This window comes from Xenopus laevis, chromosome 3L (assembly GCF_017654675.1).
Source record: "Xenopus laevis strain J_2021 chromosome 3L, Xenopus_laevis_v10.1, whole genome shotgun sequence".
Lineage (NCBI taxonomy): Eukaryota > Metazoa > Chordata > Amphibia > Anura > Pipidae > Xenopus > Xenopus laevis.
Genome location: NC_054375.1, coordinates 44,124,070 through 44,136,673, shown reverse-complemented (window position 1 = coordinate 44,136,673; position 12,604 = coordinate 44,124,070). Strand labels below are relative to the sequence as shown.

General features: G+C 38.5%; 1 protein-coding gene across 3 annotated transcripts in view; it reads right to left on the bottom strand.

Moving 5' to 3' along the window:
• The window catches only part of p4ha2.L (prolyl 4-hydroxylase, alpha polypeptide 2 L homeolog), a 95,506-nt gene that overhangs the window by 16,083 nt on the left and 66,819 nt on the right, over positions 1-12,604 (bottom strand). For all 3 annotated transcript variants that reach the window (XM_041585174.1, XM_018251083.2, NM_001094234.1), the window contains 3 exon segments: positions 8,456-8,545; positions 5,570-5,666; positions 4,859-5,010 (listed from right to left, as the gene is read on the bottom strand). In XM_041585174.1, coding sequence (XP_041441108.1) covers positions 4,859-5,010; positions 5,570-5,666; positions 8,456-8,537 — 331 coding nt within the window. In that variant the 5' untranslated portion in view covers positions 8,538-8,545.

Here is a 12,604-nt window from a genome sequence, read left to right as displayed (position 1 = left end):
ATGGGGCTGTTAGAGCAAATAGGTACACTACCAAATCTTACTATAGCTTGCATTCAGAGTGATCTCCTGTTCCAGGGCCATAGTTTGAAGCCACTGCTTTACTGACATCATTTCTTTCTAAAATATTACATATATTTTGTTGTACAACTATAATTTTAACCATTGGTCACTGTATCGTTCTCATCTGTGGGTTTGTACAACTCTCTCTGCAGTGTGTGTGTGTGTGTGTTTGTGTGTGTGTGCATATATGCCTGGGAAGCTATTCTTCTGTGCACCATGCAATGAAGTCTTAATATTAGGCCCATCTTTCCATTGTTAAATGTAGCTCCTCTTTGCAGTGCTATGTGTGTACACAAGGGTTGTCCCTGCAAGGTCCTGTGTGTATGTAAGGCTCCCCCTCCAAGTGTTGTGTGTACGTAAGGCTCCTTACTACAAAGTGTTGTACGTTTCCCTGTAAATTGTTGTGTGTTTGTGAAGCAGCTCCCTGCTTTGTGGTGTTTAAGTTAGAATCCTTCCTGTAATGCAAGGCTCTGCAGGTCATTTCTACACAGGGTGTGTAAGGTAGTATTTGATTAGTATCTTTCTAATCTCAAAGTGTATGAAAATCATTGGCATCAGTTCCAGTTTTGACTATTCCTGCTACCCATTTTCCCATATCTGAAATTAAGTGGTTTGCGTTAGTGATGTGCAGGCCAGCCCGATACCCGCGGAACCCGGGCCGACCTTGCACTCCTTCGCGGGTGGCTGGCGGGTGCGGGTTGAGCTCTTCTCCTGCTCTCCCCACCTGCTAAATTCCCTTCAAATTGTATTTCTAGTTGACTCTAGGTTAAGCTACAAAAAAAAAAAAATCTCTATATTCATGCAATTTAAAAAAGTATTTATTGTATCATTTTAAAATGACAATGACCCCACATGGAGCCTAATGCGTTTCATGCTTACCCAGCACTTAATCATAGCCAATCTAAATTTAATAAAATTTCAGTAGGGACCCAAGAGCCTAAACAATCCTAGGTTTCACAACCCATATGAACCAATCATAAAATAGCATTTAGTGGACACCTGTTTAAAAGCAAATATCCGATTAGCTGCTACAAAATAAACTTTTTATAGAGATAATTCAATATGCACTTCCAAGTTTGGATGGTCTTTGTTACAAGGTTCATTGGAAAATGCTGGCACATTAACAGCCACATAACCAGCATGCATGGATGTTCAGGGTTTGGCAGCTTGTGCAACAATGTACAGGACAGGATAAAAATAAAAGTTAATTTGCATTAAAGTACAAAATTTGACTCAATACGCTCCAGTAAAATAGAACAACAGCCTAAGCCCTTTATTTTGCCTAAAACTGCCACGTTGCAATTTTGGCATGCCCTCTCAAGTTTTTCTACATATGGATGTTGTTGCTTTAATCATATTTAGACTTTCAGACTGTGTACAGACTTCTGAAGCTCTGCCAAACAATCTTTCAGTGTTCCAATTAAAATCCAGCTGTCGCATTAATTCAGACTTTTCTTTTTGTCCTAAGTATCTGGAGGCAAGATAAATAAGACCCAGCATGTTTGTAGATGTGGTTACCTGCTTATGTCTACGGCTAATTTATATTAGATTACATGCCCATTACGTTTAGTGTTAAAGTTGAAACAAACATGCAGAACATTTTATATCAATATTAGACTGTTTTATATACATTGCATTTGGCCTTTCAAGGAAAAGTATCATATTTGGTGCAATTGTCTGTAAAGAAAAATGGGGCCTATGACATGGAGCTGTGATTAACCCTTTTGGAAAATGCAACATCTGATCTAAATAGCTAACAACTGAAAATGTGGCAATCCACATTAAATTTCTCTGGCATATGGGAGGTTCCTCATTGACAAAGAATTGGAGGAAGCACCTGCCCCCCTCCACCCCCATTTCCTGTAGGATTGTATTGTTTGGTCCAAGAGGTCACTTTCTGGGTATTAGACTCTCAGGCCAAGCAATTAGATCACTTACCAATACCAACTAAGTAAGACTATTGTAGTTTCTATTCAATCTGTGGAATCAGGTTTATTTTTAGAAGTTTCACGAGAATTTCTGCACTTTTTTTTTTTTTTTTTACATAAGCCCGACTACAACATAATGAGCTCATGTCAAAAAGGGGGGCTATATTTTTCCTTTAATCTTGCCATAGTATAGGGGATAGATTTGCATTGCCAATTTTGTAAAAGTGGAAATACACGAGACGATAAAAGCTGCCGACAGAACGAGTCAGCAGCTTATTGGCCCGTGTATGGGGCCCTCTGACGGGCTTCCCTGATTGATATCTGGCCGAAAGTCAGGCAGATATCGATTGGACGGGACTAAAAATCCTGTTGGATCGTGGCCGCATCTGTTCGTTGATGCGGTCCCGCGATCCGACCGCCCGTTAGCCATCGTTAGGATCCGATCGTTGGGCCCTATGGCCAACGAATGGATCAGCCTGATATTGCCCACCTCATGGTGGGCATATCGGGTTGACATCTGCTCATTTGGCGACATTGCCAAACGAGCGGATCTCTCCGTGTATGACCACCTTAAGTGGTGGAAGATACACAATCACTCCCTTCCAGTACAATAGACCTGGCTTGTTGTATGGAAGGATTTTGCCTGTATAAACTGCCTCCTTTGTTCCTTCTGTTCTTCTCAACAGAAGTCTGTCCTGTTCTAATAACAAACAGCTCAAATCTGTCAGGCTATTTGAAGGGGGGTTTTTTTTGTCCTACAAAAATCAGTTAGAAAAAGTAGATTTTACAAACTTTCAGTGATACTTAATTTCTGGTTCACTGAAGAGTTAATAAAAAAGTCTTTGTGTAGAATAAATGCATTATTCCAGTTTTAGAAATAGAAACGTTCCATTACAATATTCTCACATGGCGGGTTAGATGTAAAGGTCAGGAATTACTGGTACTGGATGGCAGAGAGTGAGGAAGATCCCAGCCAATTCTCTGCAGAACATAATCCAACTCTTGGCGAAGAACAATACTTAGAGACTGAAAGAACTCTAACAGCTCTGGGAGACTGAACCATGATTTGGTATATGTGAAAGTAATTATGACTTTTTTGTATAAACACAAAGCTCTTACATGGTTTGCACGCCAAAATCATCAAAAACATGAATAGTTCTTGTTTAAACAAAACACAAGAACAAGCTTTGCTTTTTCCACTAGACAGGTAGTCGGAATTCATTCTGATGCTATAACTGCTTTAGTAAAGTACTAAAGTATATAAAGGATAATGCACTCCCAGCTGTCATTTAGCTAAAGACTTGTTCCATAACCACGTGAAAAGGATTAGGTCATGGAACTCTGAGATTACTTCTAAGTCTTGTCAATTAGAGTAAGGAAATATCTCATATGATTTAAAACCCAATAAGTGCCTGTCGGCTCTGCTATAAGCTATAAACACATTCTGTCAGAGCAGCGTGCCAATAGCAAGGGTGACAGGGAGTGATATGGATGTTCTATCAGAGCAGGAATGCCGACAGTTTTTCTACTGAAAGGAGGTTCATCATACTGCCCACTGAAAAATATTACAACCACAAATCAAAAGTAATACTAAATAGTGCAATACTGGTTCCAAATCCACCAGAAACGGGTTTTGATAGAATGCTTCCTAAAATAATTAAACATATTGTATTGCTGTAAATAAAATGCATTCTAGCTGCTGCTCTAGGCCGACCTTTCAGCAGTTAATTCATTGTTGTATGAGTTATTGCTATCAATTGGTGAGCAATGTGCATGGGTCCACGTATTTTTACACTCAAAAAAGATGAAGCCCAGTGGTGCAAAGGAGGCAGTGGTTGACACGAGGTATACAGACGGGGGGGGGGACACTGCCATATAGTTTGTTATGCATGAACACTTGTATACTTATGATGTATTTGTTTGCTGATTTATTTTGGTGAATTTGCACAATTAAATGGTTCAGTGCATGTTTTGAGCGTAAAAACTTTCAACAGTTCCTAAAGTATTTATCTTCTGTATTTACACATATGGTAGACAAAATGAATGAGGAACAGTAACATCAAAAAATAAAAGTATTTTAAAGTAATAAACCAGAGGTAAAGAGTAACCAGAGGCCACCCCTTTAGACTAGAAGAAAAGAACTTTCATTTGAAGCAACGTTGGGGGTTCTTCACCGTCAGGACAGTGAGGTTGTGGAATGCACTGCCGGGTGATGTTGTGATGGCTGATTCAGTTAATGCCTTTAAGAATGGCTTGGATGATTTTTTGGACAGACAATATCAAAGGCTATTGTGATACTAAACTCTATAGTTAGATATGGGTATATATCATTTATGTGAAAGTATGTAGGGGTGTGTGTGTATGGATGCTGGGTTTTCATTTGGAGGGGTTGGACTTGATGGACTTTGTCTTTTCTCAACCAGATTTAACTATGTAACTAAAATATAATGCAGTGTTGCCCTGCACTGGTAAAACTGCTGTGTTTGCTTCAGACACACTACTATTGTTTATATAAATAAGCTGCTGTGTAGCAATGGGGGCAGCCATTCAAAGGAGAAACGGCTCAAGTTACATAGCAGATAAGCTCTGTATAACATAATGGTGTTATCTGTTATCCACCACCATTGCTATACCACAGCTTGTTTATATGAACTATAGTAGTATTTCTGAACAGATCGGTTTTACCAGTGCAGGGCAACAACAATACATGATATTTTCATTGCTTTAAAACACTTTCATTTTTTGGTGTTACTGTTCCTTTAAGCAATTCATGCTAAAAAGTATCAGTGGGTACTATGGATTTCTGCAAGCATGTCAACGCCTTCCTGAATTTTTCCGGTATAACCAATTCATACATAAATTCACAGTACCTTTTGTTGAGTCCTGAAGCACAAGGTTCTCTAGTGATGTCCAGTCCGTGTTAAACCTCTTCACAAGCTTATACGCATTTACCGGGTGCCCAAGGTATCCTTCTGGATCAGCAGTTGACCTGCTAGTCAGTTCATCTACTTGAGATACCCAGCTAAATACAAAAATAAAAGTTACAGTTGAGTGGACCAGCATTCATTTCCACACACAATTTTTTTAAAACTGCACTTGTGTTGGTAATAGGGTTGCCACCTTTTCTGGAAAAAAATATCAGCATTCCTATATATTTATATTTTACCCTATTAATAACACTGGGATCAACCATCATTTGTACCAGCCTGGCCGGTAAAATACCAGCCAGGTGACAACCCTAGTTGGTAAATCAGGCGTAAGGTGTAGTGTTTGTAATAAAAGTCTGATGAGCTTTATTTCTACTTTAAATAGATTGTGTATTCTAGTAGTTATGGGAATGCTTAATTAAGACCTGGAGTTTTCAGGATACAGGGCCTTTAAAATACTTACAGTACCATTACTTATAAGTATTAAAAAAACATATTTTTGACTTAGAAAAGGCAGTGGTGTAACTAAGGGGTAGCAGGGTACAGCAAGCATTTCTTTGCTATACTACGGATCCAAATTTTTCATGTTTTTTATTTTTGAGGCCAAAATATTTTCTAAGACATTGTGATTAGATCTATTAAAATTAGTTCTACCGTTTTATTTTAGAAAGACGTTCCTCTTCTTTCTGGATGTATTCTTTCAAAGATTGCACAAGATCTCTCTCCCTATAAATCAGATCGGTCATCTGACCTGAAAAGAAATCAGAATTTTAGTATAACATACCTTATGCCACAAAGAGCAATTATTGTTTCATATCTCCCTAACTAGTCAGTAGGATTTCCTTTTAAAGGACCAGTAACGTCAACAAAAATTTAAAAAAAAATTTGCTTGTATAGAATGAAAAAAAAATCCAAGACATATGTAACTTTAAAATCGCAAAGTCTTTATTAATAAATAACTTACCGAAACTCCGCTTGCGGTCCTCTTCAGAAAAGCCGACAGGACAATGATCCATTGTGCGGAACTCTGTACATGTGGTGGCCATACACAGAGAGATCCGCTCGTTTGGCAATGTCTCCAAATGAGCGGATCTCTCCCCGAAATGCCCACCTTGAGGTGGGGATATCATGCTGTTCCGATTGTGGGCCCTAGGGCCAAACAATCGGATCATAATGAAAGGTATACGTGCGATCCAACAGGATTTTTACCCCTGCCTGATCAACCAGATATCGATAGGGGAAGCCTGTCCGAGGGCCCCATACATGGACCAATAAGCTGCCGACTCGATCTATCGGCCTGTGTATGGCCACCTTTAGTCTAATGTCAAACACAGAGTTTTTCACTTACAATAAAAAAAAAAATTCTGGCAAAATTCATATTGCTGTCATTGCATTCAAACAGGGCCGTAGGGAGGCAAATCTACACCAGTAGTGTTAAATGTATTGTCTAACATTAGTTATAAAAAGGTGGCTCCTGATCCATAGGTTAAGTATTCCTGGTCAAAAAAAAGGCAACAGCCATAGCTGTGTGTGTTAATGTTTATACATGTAGTTAGCATTTTCACCGTGTTGGGAAGGAACTCTGTACTTTGCTATTACTATTTCCAAGGTTCAGGTTGATATTCCAGCATGTAGAAATGGCTGCCTCAGCCAGCTGACAAACTGCCTATATATCTCTGTTTTTATTAGGAACTGGAAAGCTGCGCTTACACATAACTCTGAACAATAAAGAAAGCAATGACTTTTATTAGAGCATGAATATTTAGACTTCTATGCCAAGTCAGATGAGATGTGAAGTAACGCATCTGTAATACCTGACCAAGTACAGTTACATTTACTAGAAACTTAGCAAGATCAGTTTCAGGCCTGACTGCTTTTACTTTCACTATATTTGCTATAAAGAGTATTGTATATCAAAGCTTTTAGGTACAATGCCATAAAGCGTTTGTATTCCGTTTGGTCCAATTCATTGTTTCGCTATTTACCGAGCCTTTTCCAAGATAACAGTAATTTTTGTAAAATAATTTTTGCGACATTTACACCAAAATGCATTACACAGTCGGGATGCATTTTGGAATCGGCCAAACCCGCGAATCCTTCGCAAAAGATTCAGCCGAATACCGAACCCGGATCCTAATTTGCATATGCAAAGTAGGGGTGGAAAGGGGAAAAAAATTTACTTCCTTGATTTGTGACAAAGTCCCACGATTTCCCTCCCTGCCCCTAATTTGCATATGCAAATTAGGATTCCGATTTGGTTCGCTTGGCAGAAGGATTTGGCAGAATCTGAATCCTGCTGAAAATGGCCAAATCCTGGCTGAATCCCGGACCGAATCCTGGATTCGGTGTATCCCCATTAAACAGCTTTATAAATACCCGTGATTTTACATGGCAGTAATCCAATGATGCTTGATGTATTCCAGTGCTGCCTGTATGCCACTGCATGTTCAGATGCCAGTTTGTACTGAACTGATCATTTCCTATACAGAAGTCTATGGAGCTCTTGACCAGGCAGGGGTGGGATAAAAATCCCTTAGATTTTGGGCTTGCACCTCAGGCAATAGGGGTAGAGGCTTTCCTTTTGACTACTTTACTGCACTAGTTACATTAGAACAGTTTTGTATTTATGAAATATATATGTATGTACATGTATATAGTGAATAAAGTACCCCCTCTTGTAAAATATAAAGATATTATAAGTCCCCGAGGAGTTCCATGACCATATAAAAGCACAAGGCCGAAGTCATGGAACGCCGAGGTTACTTCTAATATCCTCATATTTTCCAAAAAGGGGTACTTTATTTATAATAATACACACGTTTTAGTGAGTCTTGTCACAAAAATGACTTTACTACTCACCGTTTATAACTGATGACATCACTAGTCACCGTTTATAAGGATATAATTTACAGGATATTCATGGTTTTTGTGTATTATATGTATATAATACACAAAAGCCATGAATATCCTGTAAATTATATCCTTATAAACGGTGAGTTCTGATGTCATCAGTTATAAACGGTGAGTTCTGATGTCATTTCTGTCACATGACTCATTGAAATTTGTGTATTATAATAAATAAAGTACCCCCAATTGTAAAATATGAGGATATTAGAAGTTACCTCGGAGTTCCATGACCTGTATAAAAACACTCGGCCTTCGGCCTCGTGTTTTTATATGGTCATGAAACTCCTTGGTAACTTATAATATCCCTATATTTTACAAAAGGGGGTACTTTATTCACTATATTATGTATATCTTGCACAATAACAGTTCTGGTGCTGGTTCACTATTCTAGTTGCCACAACTAGGCTCGGAAACACACTGTAAAATCAGCACATCATAAGAATGAAGAGCAATCGTTCTCTCTACTGAATGAGTCTAAGTCAGTCTAGTCTAGAGTCTAGTTTGGCTAGTTTTTGCATTAAATCAACTAATACATTCCTAGCTATGGTTTTTAAAACTTCAGTTGAAAACATTTTATCGGTGCTTCCCTGATAAAATTCCCCCATCAGAGACATATGCTGAAATAAAGCATACCTGTTGATGTGAAGACCTCTGCCTGGACTTGCCATATACAGCAAAGACTAACCAGAATTATTGAGATCGCATTTGGCTCCATCTTTCAATCTGGAGAAAAAGCAGAAATATAGTTTTATTATATTAACTTAACATAAAGGGGCTGATTTATTAAGGGTCGAAGTGAAAATTAAAACTCTCAAATTCGAATTGTGAATTATCCTAAATCGATTCGAGTTTTAATTAAAATTTCATGATTTAGAATACTCTTGTCCTTTAAGAACTCGAATTTGACTATTCACCACCTTAAACCTGCCAAAATGCTGTATAAGTCAATGGGAGAGGTCCAGGGATCAATTTGGTGATGTTTGCAACCTTCCTGACATTCAAGTTTTTTTTCAGAATTGATTTGAGTTGTTTTAATTCGAATCAAATTCAATTAAGAGTTTTCAGGTCGATTCAATTAATCCCAGTGTCTAGTGATAGGTGAATCAGTCCCATTTTGCTTCACTAAAAAGTTTGCAAATTCATGTGAAAATTAGCAAAATGGCAAAAATTCGAAACACATTGCAGTCAACGGGCATTTTTCTTTTTTATAGGCTTCTTTTGGTGGAGAATTCATGCCTGATGCTAAATTTCACTCATCACTGGTGGCGTCTCAGTAGGCAGTGTGTATCAAGTTAGTGTGCACAGCACGTACATAAGCCAGCAGTGTGCAGAAGATGGCCAGAGAGTAAGTCAAATAGGATTGTTTTGCCACCCGCATGGATTCATGCAGCTTAGTTACCAGGTACCAGAAAAAAAGGAAATTGTTTTATGAAAAAAAGTTATATTTGGGAGATGGCCTTAATTTCAATCAGACCCCATATCTGTATTTGTTAATCTTAAAATGTAAGCATAAATATTCACTGTATATTTAAAGCTACTTAATAATAAAAGAATACTTCTAATAAATCTCAGGGCAAGTAATTGCCTTCTGTCCCCTCTTCCAACTTGTGCCAAAAAGCCTCCCCATAGGACTCCCTTGCTTGTACAGGGGTCCCTAGATTGAATTGCTCATCATATTCATTTGCTACCATACCAATAATTAATAAACAGCAACCTTTGAACAACAGTTTTTCAGGGATAAGTATACACAATTTAATAACATAACTAATGTTCTACTGCTTCCTTTCCTGACATGAACATCTGCTTTCCTATTTCCTACCCTGCCTGCATTTTTATGGTTAAACACACTGATTCACTTTGCTCTGTTTTGGTCATTCCAGTGGTTTCACAGCAACGCTGAAATCTTTCTTGTACCACAGTTCACATGCCGTTCATTACTCCACAGAAAAAAATCTTAATAAAAGACAGAGAAACTTGAGAAGGACAAGACCAAGGCTCCAGTGATACGGTGCTGTGCCTTTTGCCTGTCTAAAGCCTTCAGTGCCTTTTTGTTGCTCTGCAGTTTGGAATTTTAGCATCTATCTGGTTGCTAGGGTCCAAATTACCCTTGCGACCAGGCAGTGATTTAAATGAGAGACAGGAATATAAATAGGAGAGGGTCTAAATATAAGGTAATACATATTAACAATAAGAATGAAATTGAAGCCACACAGAGCAATAGTTTTGGCTGCCGGGGTCAGTGACTCCCCATTTGAAAGCTGGGAAGAGTCAGAGAAGGATAAATAATGAAGAAATTATATGAAGACCAATTGAAAAGTTGCTAAGAATATGTCATTCTATAACATACTTAAAGTTAACTATTCCTTTAAGCTTTAGGGGACCAAGAACATGTGCATGAAAATGTACCTCCAAACTGGCCCAATGTGGATTAAAGTAGTAAATGTACTTTTAAAGGGCAACATTCCATTTGTTGGTTACTAAATGCAATATCCCGGATTTTGATGTTTTTACACAGTTAACAGTTCATAACAGTTTGTAACCAGAGAGAATCAGCCTTTACAACATTAAAAAAAAAATTAAGACTAAAAAAAAAATGTAAACACAGATAAATATGCCCTTTATATATTAGTACCTGTATAAACCCTTTCTTGCTACTTTAAAAAAAATCAGTTGCAAAGGCCTGGCTTCTATGGGTAAGATGCAGTGTGAACCATTCTTCCATCCAGTTTAGGAATCACTGAGCTTCCGTTTAGCCCAAGGGATTCACATTCTGTATGTGTCAGGCTTCAGAGCAACTTGTCAGAACAAATAACTCTTGCACAGCTGTATAAAGGCAAACCCCCCACCAGAAAGCTTCTTCTGTCCATACAGAGTTCATCTGTAATTCATAATCCAACTAACTGCTGTAAACTGCTGAGAATAAACAAGATTTGCGACTGTGCATATATACAGTTTATACATACACATGCATTCAAAGCCAAGATGGATTTTTATAATGCAGAATAGGGAATATTACTAGTGAGGGGAGATATTATTAGTGAGGCAGACAAGGAAATTAAGCCGAGGATGCTCTATCTATTTAAGCAGTTCAATCAGGTTACACATTAGACTCTATGGCAGATGGACTTCTTGTAATTTGGGGAGTACAAGTGCCATAAATTTTTTATGTAAAAAAAAAAAAAAAAAAGTTCAAAGATAATGTTGATGCACTTCACTGTCCCATTACTAACTGCTAGAATGGGGGAACTACAAATGGAGAGAGTATGCAACCCTGTCAACGACTCCGATCCTCAGTGATATCCAAGGTTACAAGATTGGGGGGTCAAATTGAGTCTTTATATTCATGACTGTTCTCACATGCCTTTCGCGTGCAGTGGACTCGATGAGCTCAGTTTTGCAGGAACACAAAAGACTCCAAAAGACATTGCAGAAAGGCATTGCAGGTAAGAAAGACACCATATATGTGTATCATTTTTTATCCTTAAAAACATAGCCGCTAGGAGATGGTCCATTGTTGTAATCCAAATTGGTATTATAGTCTAGGAGGGGTAAGCAAACCTGGCCAATCAGACACAGGGCCACGGTGGCCTGTGATTGGTCATCTCCTGCCCATTTCCTATACAGCAACAAGTAAACGGGTCAAGGCAACCAGCCTTAAACTGGCCATAGACGCAAAGATCCGATCGTATGAATCATCGCACGATCGGACTTCCCCATCTCCCGACCTGCAACTAACCATTCAGATCAAATAAAGTACAAAAGAACAGAACAGCTGATGTTCTGCCCCTGACAGCAATCGTACGAAAGTTATGTCCGACAAAAGCTAGTGACAGTCTCTCTCTGAAAATCGTACGATCGGCGATACATGCAGAGATATTACCTGCAGCCGACAGAAATCTTTTGACCTGTCCCATCGACCAAACGACCGATCTCCGTGGGATGAAAAATGTTGCGAATCTCCACACACGGTCCAAAAATCATACGAATCCTCAATTCGTACAATCAGATCTTTGCGTTTATTGCCAGCTTAAAGGGGACCCGTCACCCAAAAAAATTATTCAAAATCCTATTTTATCACATTAGTCAAGGAAAATTAACTTTAATTACGCTATATAAATTATTTGAATCTTGTTTCCTTCAGTCTGGGATTTTAAAATTATAGCAAGCAGGCAGCAGCCATTTTGTGGACACTGTTATTAAGACAAGCCTTGTATCATCTCAGAATCTTGTTTGTGCACCAGAATGGGGGACCTGATGTCCATCCCCATGCCCTGGCCACACAGTTATATGGTAAAGAGAACTGGAGAATGTGTGAGGAGCAGTGACATCTAAGAAGTGCTGAATTGAAAGTGAAAGTAATTGTCTGCCCCGCCTCTATGCCACGGGCATAGAGGAGGGGCAGACAATATTTGATTGACAGCTGAGATTTTTAAATGAGCTTACAACAGCTATGAATGCTTAAATAAAAAATAGAAATTGGATTTCATGTTTAATTTGAAAAGGACTTTTATTATACAGATTTTTGTGTCTGGGTGACAGGTCCACTTTAACTCTGTTGTTCATATTGTCTTTCGCCCTGGGCCAGCTTATGTGCACTACAGTAAAATTTAAGACACTACTATAGAGTTTATGTGGCTGAAAAACAAGGGTAAAGATGGTGGAGCAGGCTAGTAAACTGGCCTTTTTGTTTCTTGAAGCAAATGAATCCTGATAATCCTGTTCCTTTTAGGGGCAGATTTATAAAGGGTTGAATAGTCAATTCGAATTTAAAAATTCACACAT